The sequence below is a fragment of the Haliotis asinina genome, chromosome 5, assembly GCF_037392515.1.
Source record: "Haliotis asinina isolate JCU_RB_2024 chromosome 5, JCU_Hal_asi_v2, whole genome shotgun sequence".
In the NCBI taxonomy this organism is placed as follows: Eukaryota; Metazoa; Mollusca; class Gastropoda; order Lepetellida; family Haliotidae; genus Haliotis; species Haliotis asinina.
Window position 1 is genome coordinate 55,305,418 of NC_090284.1, and position 19,465 is coordinate 55,324,882.

The window sequence follows — 19,465 nt, forward strand, 5'->3', positions numbered from 1 at the left end:
AGTTGTTTCCAACTCAAAGTGGGGAGGGGATCAAGCAACCCTCTTACACCTGTATCGATCACTCGTACGTTCGAAACTCGATTATGGCTCCATCGTATATGGTGGAGCCTGCAAAAGCAACCTTAAACTTTTTGATTCTGTCCACCATCAAGGTCTAAGACTTTGTCTGGGATCTTTCAGAACTTCACCTATTGACAGTCTCTACGTTGAGGCCGACGAACCATCTCTTACTCAACGTCGTATAAAATTGTCTTTACAATACATTACTAAATTATATTCTAATGAATCAAACCCTGCCTATAACTGTGTGTTCAATCCCCTTTATGAGGATTTGTAAAACAAAAAGTCTTCTCTTGTTCCACCTCTTGGGCACAGAATTAAACCATTTATTTCTTCTGCCGGTATTGAGCTGGAAAGCATGTCACCTTCCCGTCTTCTTTCTTCTCCTCCTTGGCAATTGGTTAGGCCACAAGTTGACCTAACATTAACATCATTTAAAAAATCAGAAACAAATGACTTACAATATAAACAAGAATATAATCAATTAAAACATAAATATAGCAATTACAAACCCTTATTTACAGATGGGTCCAAGGACGGTGGCGCTGTGGCTTGTGCCACTGTCATTGGATCTAGAACAATATTTTCTAGATTACCCGATAATAGTTCTATTTTTACAGTTGAAGCTAACGCCATATTAACAGCTCTCAAATATATTCAAAGACACCCTAAACGTAAACAATATATAATCTATTCCGATTCTCTTTCTTGCCTTCAGGTTATTAAAAATATTTCTTGCAAACATCCACTTTTAATAGAAATTATTGAATTGTATAATGATCTTGCTACTGGTCAATACGACATCGTCTTCTGTTGGTTACCCAGCCATGTTGGCATTTCTGGTAACACATTGGCAGACCTTGCTGCTAAAGCAGCACTCCACAAATCTGTGACACCACTTCTTGTTCCTTATAGTGATTACAAAGCCACCATTAGATCTTATATCCGTGGTCTGATGCAAAGGACGTGGGACACCCAAGTGGGTATCAAAAAATTACATGAGATAAAACCTTGCAGTGGTTATACCCACTTGGGTTGTCAGTCCAGATTTGAAGAGGTTATTTTAAGACGATGTCGTATTGGCCACACTAGATATACTCATACGTACCTGTTAAAAGGTGAGGATCCTCCATTTTGTATCCCTTGTGATGAGAGAGTCACGGTCAAGCACATTCTGCTTGACTGTGTTGAATTCGCCATCACAAGGGATAAGTATTTCACAGTTAAATCAATGAAGGATCTTTTTACCAGCGTTAATTCTCATTTAATTATAGGGTTTTTAAAAGAAACTGATTTTTTGGTTGAATTTTGAATAATATGTTTCTGTAAATAGATGTATTTTAATGACTGGAAGTTTGAATTAGTAACTTGAATTGTTGGTGGCTGTACCCTCAAAGGGGGTTGAAGTATTGTAAAATTATTGTCCTCCTGAGAGGGTACGTAAGTCCACAAACATTCAAAGTAAACTATAAGTTTCCAGGTTTTTAATCGTAGTATAAGTGTATTTTTATTGTATGGCTAGATTTCCCAAATTGCTGACGGCTGAGGGGATGATGTAAATCCAGCTAGGGTCCATGCAGGTAGCAAAGGTACTGTAAGCCCCCATGGTCCCTAGTATGGTGATCTACCTTCAGTTGTTAGCAATCTATAGCCCAGTTTTATATTGTATTGTCCTCTATAGATAAATTGTTTTAGGCATAGCTACTAGTTTTACATTCTTTTCTGTGATGTCCTAGTTGTTTTACTGTCCTTCGTCGACAGGTTTTTATAATACTCATATATTCCATTTTAATGTTACGTTCCCGTCACGATATGGCTGAAATATTGCCGATGTGACGTTAAATTTTAACTCACTCACTCCAACAATTTACCTTTAGCGTTTGTAGTTACACTTCCCCAGAGAGGGTTGTGCCCATTCAGATCTCCCATTATAATACAGGGCTTCGGGAGTTGATCATATAGTGTTTGAAGATCGGTTTTGTGAGACGCCAAAGACGGAGAGATATAGAGAGAGCATTATGTAAACGCAACGTGCAAGGTTAGTCGTACTGCAACGGCCTGCAGATTAGTAGTAAGTGAAACGGGGCTGTGGATAATGTTCTCTTTCACTAGAATGGAAGATTCTCCCGTGGCCTTATCACCTGGAGGTGAAAAGCAGTGATATGCTTTGGAATGACGAAGGTCCAAAGTATATGTCTGTTTTAAATATGTCCCCTGCAAACAGTTCGCAGGAGGTTCAAAATCTTGGACTAATAGCTGTAATTCATGCAAATTGGTCCTTTGCAGTTCCACTGTACAATATTATTGGAATAAACTATCTTTTTGGTGGATTTATTGGGGATCTACAATAAATCTGCATTCTTTTGGAGGGCGACAAGCTATGTGCCCTAGAATGGACGTTTTCAGATACGTCCATGTCTTCAAGAGATCCATAGTTGTTGAAGAACTAAATTCTATTTGTGACCCTTTTGGGGTTCTGTCACTTTGTTGCTTTGAAGCATCAGACTTAGGTTTGGGTTTAGTTTTAACAATTTGTTGTCTATCAGCTGTTAAATGAGAACGTGACTGTGAAGATGATTTATGGTCAGAAGATTTTGATGTACTAGGAAGTGATTCCTCAGGCTGGAATGATACAGCATTTCATAAGCCATGGTTGGTGTCCTGTGGTTCATCATCCGAGCTCCCCACCCACCACGGAGTATCACAAGGACAATGCTAAAGCAAGCGGGCCTCCAGCTTGCAGCAACAAGGATACCCGGATGATATACTCTAGCAGAAGAATTAAAAGATTAATAATTCCACCACATTGGCCCATGAGCCCCGCCTTCTCGCATAGGGCTCTAGGCAAAATTCAAATACATGTTATCATATTTCAAAATCCAAATCATTGCACTGTAATGATAAATCCAAGTCCGAAAATAAAACAATTCCAAATGAGATTTCTGCATTGACATATATATAGTCCATGCAGGGGGCTTGGCATGACCAGCCGACTGGTTGAACCGGGCTCATTCAACAACCCGTCTAGGTGAAGTAAGGGTCGAAGGGGTGTGTTGAGCAAGGGGAACGCGGTTACAGGCTCACAGTGCCCTCAACCCCAACACTCCCGTCCTCCACTGACACAGGGCTGCAACTCACGGCAAACGGGTAGGTGAACCAAATATGCCCCCGGGTCCACAACGGGGGGATTGGCGAGCTCTTCGCGTTACCCAGCACCCACCACGAGGAGGTGGCTCGCCACGGGTGTCCCTTGGCATTGGCAATGGGCCTGCATCTCGCTAGGCAAACTAGGGCACGGTCATCACGGGGACCGGTCTCCCTCGGCCTTACTGATCGTGGACGATCCTTGACGTAACCAATGACCGCATGTGTCCTTACAAGGCGACTAACGACCACGTGACTGATATTCAATCTGACCCCAATGCTGCGACAGGACAAACCAACTTCATGCATACCAATATTCTGCCATCTGGTATTTTCAGAGAGCCTACACCTCGGAATGTCCAAAAACGTTCAATTTCAAGCACTGTTCGCTTACTGATGCGTCGACAAGAAAGCAATGAGAATACTTTATTTCATCTTTTTAAACCCCTCAGTCGCTTGTTCCATGAAAGAACTTTAGCATGAAAAGCATGCTTTTGAGTCAGCACGTGAATTTAGAATTAACTGTTTGACCTCTCTGTTTAGATCCCTTTTTGTTACAATCGACAACTATTCTTGGTGGTGCTTAATTAACGCTCATGTGTATACATCATTTTGACAGATGGTCACCAAGTTTATCAACATAGCCACTGCCTTGACGACTGGACAACGATGCGATGACACTAAGTTTCCACCAGAAATTAACAACCTCTATAGCAATTCTCGGCGGTCTTTCACAGAGCTGATTAAAACCGCAGAAAGGAAACAACCGGGTATGTAGATTGCAAAACTTGAAACGTTTAAAAAGATATATCATACGCTAACCTACCCATGAGGATAAAGGGTTAGAATCGCTCTTCAGTAAGAGGCGACTAACGAGTTCGCTTGATTTGGCTTACACGTCATTGTATCCCAAATGCGTAGAATGATGTTCATGATGTTGATCCCTGGATTCATTGGCCCAGATTTGATTATTTACAGATCACAGCCATATAGCTGGAATATTGCTGAGTTCGGCGTAAACGAGCACACATACCAATTGCATACAAACCTCGTAGAGTTGTATAAAGTTCCTGCTCAAGGTTATCCAGGTGTCAATACATCCAAAATTGTTTTTTAAGTAAACATGTAGAATAACCACCAAAGCCCTTGCCTTTGGAAGTGCATGTAATGTTTTTAGATTTTCGCTAGTGCAAAAAAACTTCTTGTTATGATATTTGTCCCGATATTTGTCTCATCATCATGGGTAAATCTATATTCAGATTATGGACAAATTGGTGAATTGCTCCTCAAAGAGACATATATTTTTTAAACGGAGTGGTCTATGTTTGACGTATATAATTATTATATATTAATCATACCGATGCAGCCCACTTGCCCACCATTCAAACGCTGGGTCGTATGCTATAACTTGACTTGACCAATCGGAGCATACGCCCTTTCGTTGTATTTGTTTAGAAGTTTAAGCCTGCTTGTGTATATTCAAATGGTAAGGTTAACACAGGTGAGGAATACAGGGACAGCATATATATTTACCTATTTGTTTTCTAGATACCAAAAATCACGAATTAAGGACCGACCTTCAACAGAGGATGGACTCTTCTCGAGGTCGGGAGTTTTGTAATTTTGGTGGCAAATTTGAGCTGGTGGAAAGTTATGCTCGAGACTACATCTCCAAACTAGAAGCACCTGCACTTCAATGCTTCAGTGCCGTCCACAGTATGACAACAGAAATCCTGAAGATTGTAGCCGAAAAATGTTTCGAGAAATTCCCAGATTTTGCTCAGAGAGCCAAGGTGTTTTACACACTATTGATTGTTATTCATTCTCTACCATTTGCTGTATAACACGTATGTAGTAATGTCATGTTCATAATAATGTTAAAGTCATGTTTCGCTATTCTTTAACCAAATAATCTTTGTTCTATTTGAACTGAAGTCTTGTATGTCATCGGCTTGCTCTCACGGGGGAAGGTTGGATGTATGAAATGGGTGTCTCATCGGTTTGCCTTCACGGAGGTACTATGAATGTATGAAATGTGTGCCTGATCGGATTTGCCTTCACAGATGTACTTGCACGGTGAATGTATGACATGTATCTCATCGGTTTGCCTTCGCATAGGGACGTGCACGTTGAATGTATGAAATGTGTGCCTGATCGTCTTGCCTTCACAGAGGTACATGCACGGTGAATGTATGACATGTGTCATGTTTGCCTTCGCATAGGGACGTGCACGTTGAATGTATGAAATGTGTGCCTGATCGTCTTGCCTTCACAGAGGCACATGCACGGTGAATGTATGACATGTGTCTCATCGGTTTGCCTTCGCATAGGGACGTGCACGTTGAATGTATGAAATGTGTGCCTGATCGTCTTTCCTTCACAGAGGTACATGCACGGTGAATGTATGACATGTGTCTCATCGGTTTGCCTTCGCATAGGGACGTGCACGTTGAATGTATGAAATGTGTGCCTGATCGTCTTGACTTCACAGAGGCACATGCACGGTGAATGTATGACATGTGTCTCATCGGTTTGCCTTCGCATAGGGACGTGCACGTTGAATTATGAAATGTGTGCCTGATCGTCTTGCCTTCACAGAGGCACATGCACGGTGAATGTATGACATGTGTCTCATCGGTTTGCCTTCGCATAGGGACGTGCACGTTGAATGTATGAAATGTGTGCCTGATCGTCTTGCCTTCACAGAGGCACATGCACGGTGAATGTATGACATGTGTCTCATCAGTTTGCCTTCACAGAGGCACATGCACGGTGAATGTATGACATGTGTGCCTGATATATATATATATATATATATATGTGTGTGTGTGTGTCTATATATATATATATGTGTGTGCGTGTGTGTGTGTGTATATATGTGTGTGTGTGTGTATATATATATATATATATATATATATATATATATATATATATATATATATATATATATATATATATATATATATATATATATATATGTATATATACACACTTAATGTGAGTGTGAAGTCCGGTACTTAAAACTGTCTGTGTAGGACCAACAGCGAGCAGGATTATGCCGTTCGTAGGAAACACCCTGTGCCTGAGCTGGAAGTCCGCTCACCTCATTCATGTATTCTTGCTTGTCATGTCTTGTGTAAGCCACTAAAGAAGTTCGAACCCACCTATGCTTTCGTCATCATCAACGTACTCTTCATCTAATACCGAACAGATTCCCGTCAACCATATGAACGCGTAGACAACTGGTGTATTCATTTGTCTTCGTCAACGTAATGTTCATCTTAATCACGAGCCAATCCCCACTCAACGCACAACCATATACTACCCGTTGACAAATGTATGAAAAGGGTGTCTCATCGGACTGCCTTCACGGAAGTACGTTGAATGTATGAAAGGTGTGCCTCATCGGTTTGCCTTCACAGAGGTATATGTGCATTGAAAGTATGAAATGTGTGCCTCATCGGTTTGCCTTCGGGGACGTGCATGTATGATGAAAGTATGAAATGTGTGTATCATCGACTTGCATTCACAGAGGTACATGTACGTTGATTGTATGGAATGCACAGCTCATCTCATTGCCTTCACGGAGGTACGTTGAATGTACGAAATGTTGTAGTGTCATTATAGCACATTATCAACACTGACAGAGCGAAATAAAGCATTGTGTGGTACCAACTTTATCATATATCATGGCTATATTCATCAAGTCAGTTTCCTTTTCTGTCCTGATATTCGACATATTGATGCCATGGTTTCTCCGTAATTGCGGCAGAGGCTGTGTGACGAAACCACAGTTCTCTCGGTGTATCAACGCAGATGAAGATTCAAAAGAGATTCTGCATTTGTCACTTACCATTCGTATCTGAAATACACCTACGTGGCTGATGGAAGCATGAAATCGCGAATAAATGTAAAGTTTCGCTTCGTATCATTTGCTCTAAACCTGGCCATCTGTGCGAATTATGTGACTTTGTTATTAAACGTCACTGTCATCAATATTTGATCGGGAATATTGCCACAAAAGACAGATTCCCAAGAGAAATAATTCTGTGGCCTACAACTTTCGCCCTCTTTGGATGGTAGAAGTTAACGAAAGGTTAAGTTTAAAATACGAAGCCCAATTGATGTATATGCTATATTAGTGCCCAGCAAGCATAATATGAAGAACTATCGGATGACTGATGTTGACGAATTGATTTGGAAACAGTATTAAGAGGACTAAGAGTTTGTGAAGGTACAGATTGATGGAACGATGCATGAACGCGTGTACACACGAACGCATACTTGGCGCTCCTTTTGGTGAATGGGAGGTTCGCCTTTCCTGTCAGCGTGAAGGTTGTTTATAATTTCATATGAATTGTGGTCAGATCAGTGTTTACGATATACTTTTGCATCAGAAGTTTGTTTTCATCTTCAGGGGAATAGATGGTTGTCAGCAAGGCGAAACTGTATGCGTGGAGGTCGGCAATAATTGTTTTGCAGGGGATGTTGAAGGAACTGTACCCAGTTATCATATCAGCTTGTAAATTCCTTCAATGCAGTGTATTGTAACAGGTTTTGATACCATGTATGTGAAATCGTAAAGTATATGTAATATTTACAATTTTTACATATTGCAGGATGTTATAATGAAGACGCGTAAAGATACCAACCATGAATGCAAAGAGGACATACAGAGCTATTTTGAAATGGAGAATCTGGTGTACTCCCAGGACAAAACCTATGGTGTCGAACTTCGTGAGTTGTCAAATCGAATAATGCAATCGTTCCAATAAATGTCATTTCCGAGGATGCTATTAGAATACAGTTATCTATACATTTCGTTGGCTCTCATGTGGATATTCTGCTTCCAGTCATATACGTGATTTGAGAGAAAATGTTCTTCACTTTGTCTTGAATCCTTATATAATGAAGGATGAATCGGCCTTCATTTTCAAGGTTCAGGGGTAGTATTCATATGATTGGTAATAAATTATATATGATATATCAAAAATATATATTTGGATAATCCAAATCTATGTTTTTCAACTGTTACGGTTAAGAATTTACCGTGACAAACTATTTAACAAATCCCCCTGTAAACCAGAAAAACAGAACAAAGACAAGTTGTTTACGTTCAAATAATATATTGTTAAACCACGAGAGCAAGATATATAGGGCACAAGTCAATATATCAATGTTGATTACAAATACATTTCAAGAGATACAAAATCTAAGTCAGTGGATCACAAAAATACAATATATCAAACTCACCAAAATCTTGATGTGAGAGGGAACAGCTACGGCAAAATGTAAACAATGCGATCGGTGACAGCAGACAATGTAGACAGGATTTCAAGCGTGGCAGAGAAGTAAATCCAGCAGATAGGAATGAATATCAGTGAGAGTGTCGCCCTCCACACGGCAACCAGCCTATTTATATAAACTAAGCCACTTCCCGAAAGGTCGGGCACAAACTAACATCGTCAACACTGTAGAATGGTCTCGAAGCAATATCCCGGAAGCAAAACATTGAAAACTAGGAGCAGGTAAATTCCGGAATGCCAGAATACTAAAAGTGTTGACCACATATTAAAACGAAATGTGACCCATGATATTTACTATTCAAAACACTAAACATTGTGACCCAATAATAATTAATACTGAATTAATAACAAATTCACAGGAAATACATACTCGTAACACTCTCCCCCTTGCATAGCAATAATAACATAATAACATGACATGTAATAATAGGAGTAATATGCAAACTTCTTGCAAAATTACAATGACAAATTGCAGATACATACATACAGCATCATCAGGTCATCAAACATTTATACCCTGGAAAGTGCATCAGCACAAACATTGTCTTTGCCTTTAACGTGTTTGATCACAAGATTGAACCCTTGCAAGGTCAAACTCCACCTCATAAGTCTCTGATTTTTGTTCTTCATTTTGTGAAGAAAAGTCAAGGGATTGTGATCAGTAAAAACTTCAATTGGCAAAGTGGTGGTAACAAGGTACACTTCAAAATGCTGTAAAGCTAACAAAAGACCTAATGTCTCTTTCTCAATGGTTGAATAATTTCTTTGGTGCTTGTCAAATTTCATTGAAAAATAACAAACTGGATGTTCAATCCCTGAATCATCCTCTTGAATCAGGACAGCACCTGCACCAACATCACTTGCATCAATCTGCAACTTGAATGCTTTGTCAAAATTTGGTGCCTGCAATACTGGAGAATTCATGAGTATAGCTCTGACTTTTTCAAATGCAGTCTGACAACTGCTATCCCACTGAAATTTTACCTTTTTACCCAAAAGGTTAGTAAGTGGAAATACAACATCTGAGACGTTTTGACAAAACTTTCTGTAATAGTCAGCCATACCCAAGAATCTCAAGAGTTCTCTCTTAGATTGAGGTACTGGAAAATGTACAATTGCCTCAACTTTAGCATGAACTGGTTGTACCTGGCTGTGCCCTACAACATGCCCTAAAAATTCCACTTGTGCCTTTCCGAATTCACACTTGGCGAGATTCACAGTTAACTTCGCCTCCGACAGTCTTTCGAAGAAAGCATGAGTCCTTTTCAGATGGTCATCCCACTCCAAGTCATAATCGATGACATCATCCATGTACGCCTCGACACGATCAAGGGCTGATGTGACATTGTTGACGAGTCTCTGGAATGTCGCTGGAGCGTTCTTCAGACCAAACGGCATCACTTTGTATTGATACAGTCCATCTGGTGTAGCGAATGCCGATATTTTCTTTGCACGGTCTGTGAGTGGAATCTGCCAGAAGCCCTTCAGCAGTAGAGGACGTAACGTGTACGCGAGACGGTCTCCCGTTACGCGTACAAGTGACTACCTGAGAGGGGGTCACTCATACGCGTGACTCCCTGATCACAGAGAGAGAAATTCTGCATGTCACACAAAAACATGTCTAAAATTGTTATTTGTGAAAATAATTAAACAAAATTTGCTACAGTCATTGACAGATGGTCAAGTTATTGGATGACGTGAATGAAAACATAAAAAGAGGAAATTAAATTGTCAAAAAATGACAAAAATGTGCAAAATTTGAGCAAAAATTGGCGATATTCAACTGCGAATTTCACCTATGTGCATAATTTTCAGAAACTTACATTTAGTATTTTCTGAAAGCTCATTTATCGTAGATTCATAATATATATGCAGCTTTCGATGCACACCAACGCACACCTGTTTGTTATTGTGTTGAAACATGTTTACTTTCTTCGAAACCGCGCGAATCGTCTCGCGTAGAAGTGACCGGGTTAGCGTGTCATTAATGGGAGGTAACTGATGCCTGACTAAATTGCCCAGTCAAAACATCCGTCGTGAGTCTGAGAAGCGTGCGTAATGTACATGGCGATATTTCTTGCGATATTTTCTGAAAACTTATTCAACGCAGATTTACCTCGTACATGTACTTGTTCGTGTACATTAACGCACATAGGTTTACAATCGTGTTGAAACAAACCAACCTTCCTCCCACCGCTCGTCACAGACACACACAGCGTCCTCACAATTTCGTTACGCGTACCAGAGACGCTTCCCAGAAGCACGAACAAAAGTAGTCAGTTTTTGACGGCAATTTTCACCTATGTGCACATTTCACACAAACATAATCTTTATATTTTCTGAAAGCTTGTTCCATGCAGATTTACCTCGTATAAGTACTTGTTCGTGTACACGAATGCACATAGGTGTACAATCGCGATGAAACACATCTATATTCCACCCACCGCTCGTCACAGACACACAAACGGCCTCACAATTTCGTTACGCATACGAGAGACGCTACCCAGAAGCACGAACAAAAGTAGTCAGTTTTTGACGGCAATTTTCACCTATGTGCACATTTCACACAAACATGATCTTTATATTTTCTGAAAGCTTATTCCATGCAGATTTACCTCGTATAAGTACTTGTTCGTGTACACGAATGCACATAGGTGTACAATCGCGATGAAACACATCTACATTCCACCCACCGCTCGTCACAGACACACAAACGGCCTCACAATTTCGTTACGCATACGAGAGACGCTACCCAGAAGCACGAACAAAAGTAGTCAGTTTTTGACAGCAATTTTCACCTATGTGCACATTTCACACAAACATGATCTTTATATTTTCTGAAAGCTTGTTCCATGCAGATTTACCTCGTATAAGTACTTGTTCGTGTACACGAATGCACATAGGTGTACAATCGCGATGAAACACATCTACATTCCACCCACCGCTCGTCACAGACACACAAACGGCCTCACAATTTCGTTACGCACACGAGAGACGCTACCCAGAAGCACGAACAAAAGTAGTCAGTTTTTGACGGCAATTTTCACCTATGTGCACATTTCACACAAACATGATCTTTATATTTTCTGAAAGCTTATTCCATGCAGATTTACCTCGTATAAGTACTTGTTCGTGTACACGAATGCACATAGGTGTACAATCGCGATGAAACACATCTACATTCCACCCACCGCTCGTCACAGACACACAAACGGCCTCACAATTTCGTTACGCATACGAGAGACGCTACCCAGAAGCACGAACAAAAGTAGTCAGTTTTTGACGGCAATTTTCACCTATGTGCACATTTCACACAAACATGATCTTTATATTTTCTGAAAGCTTGTTCCATGCAGATTTACCTCGTATAAGTACTTGTTCGTGTACACGAATGCACATAGGTGTACAATCGCGATGAAACACATCTACTTTCCACCCACCGCTCGTCAGACACTCAAACCTTACCCACAAGATCGTTACGACTACGAGAGACGCCTTTTGCCACGGGAGCAGACCCGGTGCTCAATATGTTCAGTCGCATCAAGTGGTAAGTAACTTCGGAGGACTGCATGATCTTTAATAGTTTAAGCAAAATGTATTCTTGAACACACTGCATGCAGGAATTACCACTCATTTCCTTAAGTTTTATGTCATTGTCATCAACACGTAATGTTATAGAAATGCGATTTCTCCACTTTTAAACAGATGACGTGAATGTGATAAAAAAAAGAGTTATTTAGACGGAGATTTATGTATTCATATATATTGTTTCCAGTCTAAGTAAACTTAGCCTCAGTACTTTTCCTTACGCTCCATTACTGAGTCTAAAAAAACCTTATGGGAGGTCGCGTCAGGTAACCTTTGGGACTGACCAATCAGAACACAGCTTTCCAAATCGCGAAAGTGGACATTCGCACACACCTTTTGAACTTTTTATCTCGAAAAGGTTCGTACCCGAACGATTCCGAATGTTATTTAGCGTATGATCGCTTCTGGGTGATTCACACGGCGCACATTACAACCATGACAACAGAGTTAACTGTCTCCGAAAACAGTGTTTTGGTAATATTCAAGGGATCTCATCTTGCAGAAATATTAGCCAATGGTCACCATGTAAACAGAAACCCCAAAGCGTATATATCGCAGGTCAAATATCTGTATTTTCTGCGGATTGTTGTTTGTGGAGAGATCTGTGCCCCTAAGTAGTAGCCGTTGTCTGATTGGTTAAATCTATATAACCGTCTCGCTATTGATTGGACGGTCATAGGTCGCTCAAAGGTTGCCTAATGCGACCTTCTGCTAGGTTTTGTTAAACTCAGTGGTGGTGTTTAAGGAATAACATTGAGACTGAGTTTACTTAGACTGACATTGTTTCAAAGCTGTATTATTAGTCAACTGCAGCAATAAAATCAGTCGAGTCATCCCTGTTACACACGGAAGATGCCACTTCCCTGAGCAGATTTTGCTCACCTACATATCAACTGAATTTTTGTCACAACTGAATAAACATGATTCTGTCTTTTACCAGCTTAACAACACCAAACAAAATAGTTAGCATTTAATTGTGCGTTTTTAAGTTTACCACGGACGATAAAAGCATCGTAAGCAGGAAACTGCACAGTGGCTGGCAGTGTCCACAAGACAGCCGTGTCAACTGTCTGCAAATATGCTGTCTCCAAACCCAATAAATGGGTATCCAGTCTCCTACCTGTATATTCAGGGCTAATCAACTACAGTCATAAACTATGCCTGACTGCATCCTCTTCATTCCGGCTTAATCATTGCTGGAAAACAGTGTCGTGTGTGATATTGCATAATCTGTGTGAAATTTATTTATGTTTCATTCTGTCAGGGGACAAATACAATTCGCCGTACTGAAGAATTTTGAACATGCACCTGTGTCCGAGAATATATAACTATTTCCATAGTTATACTAAATACATATAAAACATTCAGTGAAAGGTTACGTAATAATGACAAATAATGCAAAACTCCCTGGTACACACATATTTCTTCATTCTGCAGATGATGGCTGAAAAGGCTGTCCAAACCAACATGCTGGACTGTAGCTGGGTCTGGTTGTCTTCCCCTGTCCATGCTGTCGTCCAGGAAGGAAAACCCTTCCTATTTCACGCATATACATAAAATATATATTTCTGTGTTGGCTTTGAATGTATTGTTTTTATCTATGAATACTGTTTAAATCATCTACCAAAGTAAAAGATAGGAAAGCCGATGATAGTGTTGACAACGACGCACAGCACTTTCAGGTACTCTTCGAAGATAATCAGTACAAGAATAACTCCTTCATACCAAAACAGAACACTTTGAAAAACATTAAGCAATAAAAATCTGTTTATAAGTCGTCGATCAGTAATGCTATGGACAATATTTTGAGTTTGTAATCATCTGGAACAATTTTATTCCTTTCTTCCTCATAAATATGTCATCTCATTATCACGTGAGAGATCGTTATCACGTGATCAGTTCAATCGGAATGAAGTAAGAAAACGCTATTTTGCCCACCTCCATGCGACTTGAATATTTGTCACCACAAAATAAACATTTCTGTGGCCTTTCACAGATTATCAAACACAAACAGGAAACGGAATACATATAATTAGCATTTAATTATGTGTTTTCAAGCTATCATAAAATATACCTCGAACGACAAAGGCACCGTAAACAGGAAATTGCACAATCGCCCCCCGTGTCCACCAGATAGCCGTGTAAACTGTCTGCAAACTCATTAGATGTACACACCCTGAAGTAACGTGCTGTACTGCATCACACCTGTTGCCTGTCTCCACCTGTATATTCAGTGATACCCAACTACAGTCATTAACTATGCCTGGCCGCGTTCGGCCCAGCCTTCACTCCAGTGTCACGTGTGTGATACAATAAATTGCGTAATCCAAATGAAAGTTAATATTGTGTTGCATTCGGCCAAAAAGATGAACCAAGACAAGCACAATTCGCCGCACTGATGTATTTGAAATATGTACCTGTGTTTCATAACCATAGCTGTACTACATACTGTGATACATCTAAAACATTCAGTGAAAGCTTCATACATTTTCGTTTTTATAACAAATAATGCAATGTTCTCAGGAATGTGCGTGTTCCCTCATTCTGCTGACTCCTGGCGGAAACGGGCATTTGGCCGTTCCCAGTCCAACGCAGCATGCAGGATTATACACGGGGCTGGTTGTCTTCCACTGGCCATGCTGTCTTCCAGGAACGAAAACCTTTTCTGTTTCAAGCATATACATAGAATATGTGTAAACAAGAAAGTCCCAGTTTTTACCTGAAGTAGATCTGGTAATGTGTGTTGTTAGTTTTGTTGTAGAAAGGGTATGTATGCAAATACGTATGTATTCGATCTAATTGAAGTTGCCTGTATGTGTACAGGGTAAGTGAAACAACACATTCTTACCTGAATATACTGTGCACACTGAAGGGGATGGAGGAATGATGTCTTCCAGGATGAGGGATGTTACGCAAATCGCCGACATGATGCACAATTCTTCAGAAAATGATGATTTGTAGACTTAACATGATCTTACCGAATGCGTAATGTATCCGCCAGGTCATATGGAGTTTGATCGAAAGAGGGGGCGAAAGATATTACAACCTGCAGGGGGCGTTATGTTTCCTTATTTAAATTTGTATTTTCGTACTTTTTTCATTTCGAAATTATGTCACAAAGTGTGATTTCTTTTTTTAAATGCCTTTATCAAATCATGTCAATTTCCGAAGGCATAAATTAGGTTCAAGTTACTTATATGCATTTTCATGATCAACAAGTCATCATTCGCAAGCTGGACCGTACAGAGGTACACCATCCTCAACTTGCAATAAGCAAACACGAGATCAGTGAGCCGCTTGAGCGGCTCACCAGAAACCTTATAACAGTTACCGTCTAATTAGTTTGTTTTCTTCCCAACTTCTGTCATTTTACACAATGCACATCTATTAACGGTGGTCTTAAAAGAAACATCATTTCTCTTTCAAGAGGTTCAGAAACGTTTGCATTTGGTTCGGTTTGGTAAGACTGTTTGCTGTAATCGTCTTGGCAATGAAGTATTGCAGATTCATACCCGTGCAGATATTCAGAGAGATATGCATCATAGCCTAATTTTCATACATCAATAACATTTTTTCAGATGTGTTTACAAAATAGTGTGTATACCGATGAAACTGCATGCTCACTTCGTTCGGATAACACCTCACATGCGAGGGGTTCACGCTTCATTTGATTGGCTGAAACAGTCGCGCACGTTTACAGGGACTGTATGTTCTGTAAAACAGCATGCACGGCTAATGCGGGCATAAACTGATATGTACTCTGGAAGATACGATATCCACATGTCAACACCATGAGCTGTAATGAAATATCGAAGCAGGTATTTTAGTATAACACTAATTTTGATCAGTATGAGATGTCAGCTTTGGCTGGCACCGCGAGTCCCTTTTTTCAGTGTGCTGTGTGGAGTTACACAATCGACGTACGTCACTTCCGAAAAATATGCAAATGATTTAATAGTTTTCGCAGGATTACTTTTGACGAAATTGGCAAAGTTTTGATTCATGCAAGATGCGGTAGGGGTCGTATTAGTTTCAAAATATTCTGTAACTTTCTGCAAGATGAATACGTTGACATTTCCACCAGTAATACATTCAAATGAAATAAATCACCTTTTCATGAGCGATGAGTTGATTTTTGTGTAATTGGCATGTGTAAACAGCCGACCTTGGGCGTGGTATTCTGCTTTCCCGATGTTTTCACGTGCCGAAAAAATCGAAAATACAGAGGCCAAGTATGCATCAACCTAGGATGATTGTAAATATTTTGTCGGACAAACAACTTTTATTCTGCAGGTTGTAATCTGTTCAGTGCAAATGACGAAAGCGTGGCATCCGAGATCGAAAAACCTGTTCATTCACGACTGTCAAGTACCCCACCACCCTTGGGGATTTTACGGGACGCTTTAATTACCCTGCATCGTGTTCGCACCCAATCGAGGTGGTTCCACGGTGATTGAATTAATTAGGGGGAAGCGCTTCAGTTAGTACCGCGGAGCGCACCGTCTCGCGGACAAGAGACGATAGGCCGTCTCGCGTACACGTTACGTCTCGGACTGTTCAGTAAATCAAACTTACTTATATACTTGGCTTGACCAATGCGATCAATGCAATCGTCCACTCTCAGAATAGGATACGAGTCAGTTCGTGAGAGTGCATTGACAGCTTTCATGTCAGCACAGCAGCGCCAACCACCTCCACTCTTCGGCACAAGAACACATGGTGAACTCCACGGACTGTCACTGGGTTCAATAATGTCATTGTCCAGCATTTATTTCACCTCCTTCCGTAGAATTTCACGCTTCACTAGATTCATCCGATAAGGGTGTTGTTTTACAGGCACAGCATCACCTACATCTATACCATGGCTAACAACATCAGTTCGACCAGGCACATCAGGAAATAAGTGAGAGAACTCATAAATCAAATCTGACATCTGAACTTTCTGTTCAGGGGACAAATGTGATAGTTTCTCATCAAGGTGAGCTAACACATCAGAATTTCTCAACTTTGGTGAAAAATTATCACTAAGATCATCAAACTTCACATTGTTAACACAATCATCAATGTTGTCAACATTCTCACAATTGACTTTAGTACCATCAGAAACTGGGGAGAGTGTGGCAATACAACTGACATGTTTGGTTTCTAACCTGTCATGATATTTCTTTATCATGTTGACATGACACAATCTCTTTTGTTTACGACGACCAGGCGTCAAGACGACATAGTCTGTGTCGCTAACCTTTTTGTCAACAACATATGAACCTTGATATCTTGCTCTCAGTGGCTGACCAGGTATGGGAAGCAAAACTAACACTTTCTCACCACAAGTGAAATTTCTCTCTTTTGACTTTTTCCCATAGTTTAGCTTCATTTTTTCTTGAGAAACTTTCAAGTTTCTTCTGGCCAACTCACTTGCTTTTAATAGCCTGTCCCTAAATGTAGACACATAGTCTAACAGATTGATCTCAGGTCTGTCACTGAGCCATTGTTCTTTTAAGTGTTTTAGTGGCCCACGCACACTGTGACCAAACACAAGCTCAAAGGGGTTAAACCCTAAACTTTCCTGAACTGACTCTCTGACAGCAAACAACAACAAATGCACACCCTCATCCCAATCTTTCCCTCTCTCAAAACAATAAGTCTTGATCATATTCTTCAAAGTTTGATGAAATCTCTCGCAAACTCCCTGTGACTCTGGGTGATAAGCACTAGACTTAACTTGCTTAATACCTAACTGGTACATAGCTTGTTGAAACACCTTAGACATAAAGTTTGAGACCTGATCAGACTGAACAACATCTGTCAAACCAACTAAGGTGAAAAACTTGATCAAAGATTTGACAATCACAGGAGCAACAATCCTACGAAGCGGAATTGCTTCAGGAAATCTGGTAGAAGCACACATGATAGTGAGTAAATACTGATTACCAGACTTAGTCTTAGGTGGTGGACCAACACAATCAACAATAACTCTACTGAAAGGTTCCTCAAAAGCCGGTATAGGTTTCAAGGGAGCGGAAGGAATTTTCTGATTTGGTTTCCCAACAATTTGGCATGCATGACAGGTCTTACAAAATTCAGCCACATCATGTCTCAAACTGGGCCAAAAGAAATGTGCCAAAATTTTCTCACAAGTTTTGTTTACATCCAAATGACCTGCCATGGGACTTTCATGTGCCAATGAAAGTACATGTTTTCGAAATACTTTCGGTACCACAATTTGGTGGAACAACTTCCATTCATCCTCTGCAGGAACATCCGGCGACCTATATTTCCTCATCAAAACACAATCCTTGTAGTAATAACAAACTGGAACCTTACTAACCTCCTCAAAAGAAACAGCCTTACTAGCTAACTTCTGCTCTTCAACATCCTCAGTCTGTGCACTAATAAGCTGCTCTCTGGAAAGAACATGTTCACCACCTGACAAACTATCTGACTTATCAAGAAGTCCTGAAGAGCTTCTACTCTCTGAAGATAAGTCATCTGTCTCCACCTCACACAAAGAATGATCCATAAAAGTACCTGACAAATCATAAATGGTATCATTCTGCAAAGAAGCCTTGGAAGAAATGCCTTTCGACATTGAACGAGTCACTGCACAAGAAGGAAAAATACCCGGAAATTCATCCTCCAACTTTTCAGTACTAACTGAACTCTCTGGCAAAACAGTGACAATAGGATCAGCACTAACTTTAGCCCCCATAAGATCATTACCGATCAACAAATCGACACCCGGAACTGGCAGAGAGTCAAGAACACCAACTTTCACCTCACCTGAAATCAGATCTGAGGTCAAATTGACAAAATGGAGAGGAGCAGAAGAATTGCCACCTATACCCTGAAGCAAAACATCTGAGTTAGCTGAAGACTCATCACAAAAAGGCAAAATATCCTTCAAAATCAGAGATTGAAGAGCTCCAGTATCCCTCAAGATAATAACGGGCCGTGGGGTAGAATTATCTCCCATAAGTGACACAGAACCCTTATACACAAAGGGCAAAAACTCCTTCCGAACTACAGAACCTGGAGACTTACTCTCACAGACAAAACTCTCCTCAGTACCACCTGGAAAGAAAGGCTTAGGTGCGATAGACACAAAAGCATTTGGGGAACCTATAGCCTGATTTTTAAACAGGAATTTGTAACATGCAGACACTAAATGACCTGGCTTCTTACAATATGCACAAACAGGATCAGAACCACTGGTAGTCTTAGGCTTAGACTGAAAAGTATGTGACTGCTTGCCACTAGAATTTGAACCTGTTCTAACACCACTGTAACCTGCATGTCCTGAAGTTTTAACCGGGGAAAAGCCCTTTTGGCCAGAAAACTTTGTATTACCCGGAGACTTAAAAGAACTC

At 40.4% G+C, this 19,465-nt stretch overlaps 1 protein-coding gene across 2 annotated transcripts in view; it reads left to right on the forward strand.

Annotated features, from left to right (window-relative positions):
- Positions 1-19,465, forward strand: part of LOC137284850 (interferon-induced GTP-binding protein Mx1-like) — a 98,908-nt gene that overhangs the window by 61,997 nt on the left and 17,446 nt on the right. For both annotated transcript variants that reach the window (XM_067816871.1, XM_067816870.1), the window contains 3 exons: positions 3,824-3,974; positions 4,753-4,997; positions 7,824-7,941. In XM_067816871.1, the coding sequence (XP_067672972.1) occupies positions 3,824-3,974; positions 4,753-4,997; positions 7,824-7,941 (514 nt within the window). The remainder of the gene's footprint in view (positions 1-3,823; positions 3,975-4,752; positions 4,998-7,823; positions 7,942-19,465) is intronic.